Source organism: Chenopodium quinoa, unplaced genomic scaffold (assembly GCF_001683475.1).
Source record: "Chenopodium quinoa cultivar QQ74 unplaced genomic scaffold, ASM168347v1, whole genome shotgun sequence".
NCBI lineage: Eukaryota > Viridiplantae > Streptophyta > Magnoliopsida > Caryophyllales > Amaranthaceae > Chenopodium > Chenopodium quinoa.
In genome coordinates this window covers 101,957-105,954 of record NW_018742552.1, presented here as the reverse complement: position 1 = coordinate 105,954, position 3,998 = coordinate 101,957, and the positions used below count along the sequence as shown (strand labels likewise).

The window sequence follows — 3,998 nt, the reverse complement described above, 5'->3', positions numbered from 1 at the left end:
TGCCTTCCTCGACCATGAAATGACACTTCTCCCAATTCAAGACCAAGTTCACCTTTTCACAACGAGCCAAACACCTGTCAAGGTTCACAAAACAATCTCAAATGAAACATCACCCACCGAGAAGTCATCCATAAACACTTCCATCTCCTCCTCTAACATATCTCCGAATATGCTCATCATGCACCGTTGGAAGGTGGCGGGGGCGTTGCAAAGCCCAAAAGGCATCCTCCTATAAGCAAAAGTTCCATATGGGCAAGTAAAAGTTGTTTTCTCGTGTCATCCGGGTGAATGGGAATTTGGAAAAACCCGGAATAACTGTCAAGAAAGCAATAATACTTATGTCTTGTTAGACGTTCAAGCATTTTATTATGAAGGGAAGGAGAAAATGGTCCTTTTTGGTGGATGTGTTTAGACGTCGATAGTCTATGCACATTCGCCATCCCGTGACCGTCCTTGTAGGAATGAGCTCACTTCTCTCATTCTCTACAATGGTTATACCTCCTTTATTTGGGACAACATGGACTGGGGAAATCCACCTAGAGCTAGAAATGGGGAAAATGATTCCCGAATCTAATAGCTTAGTGATTTCCTTCTTAACTACTTCCCCCATTTGAGGGTGTAGCTTTCGTTGTCTCTCAATGCTTGATGTAGTGCCATCCTCAAGAGTGATATGGTGCATGCATAAGGCGGGGCTTATACCCTTGAGGTCATCAATGGTATGGCCTAAAGCACCTCGGTGTCTTCTCAATACACCACATAACTCTTGAGCTTGGCTCTCACTCAAGGAGGAGCTAACAATCACCAGAAAAGTAGAGTTGGGACCTAAGAATTCATACCTAAGGTGTGATGGTAGAGGTTTGAGCTCTACCATGGGAACACCTTTACTTTCCTTTGTTGAAGCGATTTTCAATGCATCTTGACTTGTAATTCTCATGCAAATATGGTCATCACTCTCTTCCATGCTCCTATCAATGAGCGTCTCAAAAAATTCCATTTCCTTGCCATGATCACCTATCTTTTCCTTATTCAACAAAACACACTCAAGAGGATCATTAGATGTGAACAAGTGCTCATGCATGGAATTCACAATGTTGTCTACAATTTCAATACTCATGCAATTCTCAAGTGAAGAAGAGGGATATTTCATGCTTTCATTCAAATCAAATTCAATAACCTCTTCTCTTACCTTAAGTGAAATCTAAGAACTCTTTACATCAATCATGGCACCCGAGGTAGCAAGAAAAGGTCTACCAAGTATGATGGAAATGTTAGCATCTTCATCCATTTCAAGAACCACAAAATCAGTCGGAATCACAAACTTTCCTACCCTCAAAGGAACATCCTCTACCTTACCCTTTGGAATCTTAATTGATCTATCGGCCAATTGCAAGGTAATGTTGGTAGGAAAAAGTTCCCCTAACTCAAGTCTTTGATAAACCGAATATGGAATAAGTCTAAAACTAGATCCTAAGTCACACAAGGCATTATCAATTTGCATCTTATAAATGACACAAGGGATAGAAAAGTTTCCGAGGTCTTTCAACTTAGGTGGCATCTTGTTCATGATGATTGCACTACAATTTTCGGTTAAGATAACCGTTTCCACCGCATCCCAAGTCCTTCTTCCACTCAAAATGTCTTTTAGGAACTTAGCATAATTCGGCATTTGATCAATAACATCGGTGAATGGAAGGGTAAGATGAAGTCGCCTAAGCATCTCAATAAATTTCCCAAATCGTTCATCCAATTTGTGCCTCATGAATTTTTGGGGGTAAGGAAGGTTGGGTTTCACAACTTCCTTTTCTTTCTCTTTTTCGCATGGTTTCTCATCTATAACCTCACTTAAAGGCTCTCTATCTCCTTCATCATCAACCAAAACATCACTTGAGCTTTCCTTAGTTAAATTCCTCTTAGGCACATTATCCTTAAGAATCCTTCCATTTCTTGTCATAATAGCATTCATGGGTCTCTTAGGATCTAAACCTTGAGGAGGTAAAGAAGAAGGGCTTGCATGTTCTTTCAAGGAATTAGCTAGTTAGGAAAGTTGGCTTTCTAACACTTTATTATGAGTCATCATGTCATTGAATTTTTTATCACTAGTGGACATGTAAGTGATCAACAACTTGGTTTGAATTGGGAAAATATCCTCCAAATTAGAACTAGAAGAATAAGGTTTAGCATAGGGATTATCACCTTGACCTTGGGTCTTTGGAACAAAATAGGGTGGGGGACCCCTTTGAGCATTGTTTTAAAAGTTACCCTTATTTTGGGTGTTCAATTACCCCTATTTTGATTTTGGCCATAGCTTTGATTATGGTTACCATAACCTTGATTATTATGACCATAACCTTGGCTTTGATTTTAGCTACTATAACCTTGATTGTTATAGTCCTCGGAAACCTTGGTTTCTATAACCACCACCTTGGCTATAGTTGTCAAAATTGTCTTGGTTGTGATAGTTCCTATTCCATTGGCCTCTTTAATTATCAAACCTTGGACCATTGTTATTATTAGACACATAACTCACATGCTCATTCTCATTACTATCAAAATCATCACATCCATCCGAAAAAGCATGAGGGAAATTAAAAGCATCATGATCATATGAACCACATACATCATAAAACAAGAATCCACTTGGCATGTTATTAGAAGAGGGAGGAGGATTAGAGTTAGAAGATGTACCTCTCCCCTTAAATTGGGAGGGAAGAATAGGTGCTAGAGACGAAGCATTCTCTAATTTGGCTTTGATAGAAGTCATCTCCTTCCCTAGATTTGAGATTTGTGAGGACAAGTTATTGATGGCATTGAGATGATCAACCGAGTACGCCAAAGAGTTATCCTTGATAGTTGACTCTTTTGCACCGTCTTTCCAATCCATATAATGCCTCACTACATCTTCAATAATATCCACAACTTCCTCTTCTGTTTTGTTCATTATGGGTCCTTCGGTTCTCGCATCAAGACAAGACTTCCCTTGAGGGCTTAGACCACCATAAAATATTTGAATGATTGATATATAGGTGGGAATTCCATGGTGAGGAAACTCTCTTTGATAGTCTTTGTACCTTTCCCAAGCTTCATAGAGGCTTTCATTATATCTTTGCTTGAAACCTTGGATTAGTGCTCTTGCCTTCGCCGTTTTCTTTTGGGAGTAAAACCCAGACAGAAATTCCTTAGTAACCTCATCCCATGTCCTTGATGAGTTCGGCTTGACTTCTTTATCCAACCATTCCAAAGCACGCCCTATGAGAGAAAAGGGGAAAAGCTTCAAACAAATGAACTCTTGCGAAACTCCGTTCACTTTGATAGTGTTGCAATACTTCTCAAATTCTTTAAGGTGATTAAGAGGACTCTCGTGCTTGGCCCACTAAATTGTCGCCTCTCTATCAAAGTGATCATTGACGGTCTAATTTCAAAATCATTTTCCGGTGTTATAGGTAGAGCAATCCCGCTCTCGAACCTATATGCACCCGGAATCCCTAATTCCTTCAAAGCCACTCTTGGGTTTTCTCCCATTCTTTCTTTTTATTCTTCTTGTCTTGGGAGACTTGAGGAACGCCTAGCAACTCTTATCTTCGTAATTGTCCTCTCTATTTCCGGATCAAATGGCACCAGAGAACGACCACGTGCTCTATGCATACAATCTCAAAAGAAAATATTAGTAGCACAACTACTAATGTAGCCAAAAGGGGAAAAATCTTTTTGTGTTTTTCAAATAAAATGAAATAGACTCAACAACTATAGTAAACAACTACGCCATTCCCCGGCAACGGCGGCAATTTGATAGGGGGTGTCTAAGCACGTCGTTAAATGCTTAAAACCTTATCAACAAAATTTATAACACTCAACCAAACCTAAACCGAGTATAGGGCAAGTCGAGGGTCGAACCACGAGGAATGGGGGGTCAATCACTATAGTCTATGTGTTAAGCTATTTCGAAGAGTGTGTGAATGTGTAATCAAGAAGGCTAATCAAACAAAAGCAAATATCATATC

General features: G+C 39.6%; 1 protein-coding gene across 1 annotated transcript; it reads right to left on the bottom strand.

Annotated features, from left to right (window-relative positions):
- Window positions 1–1,198: 1,198 nt before the first annotated feature.
- LOC110720242 lies at window positions 1,199–1,963 on the bottom strand. The gene has a single exon (XM_021899244.1). It carries the CDS (start codon window positions 1,961–1,963, stop codon window positions 1,199–1,201), a length of 765 nt encoding a protein of 254 aa, XP_021754936.1.
- Window positions 1,964–3,998: the final 2,035 nt, after the last annotated feature.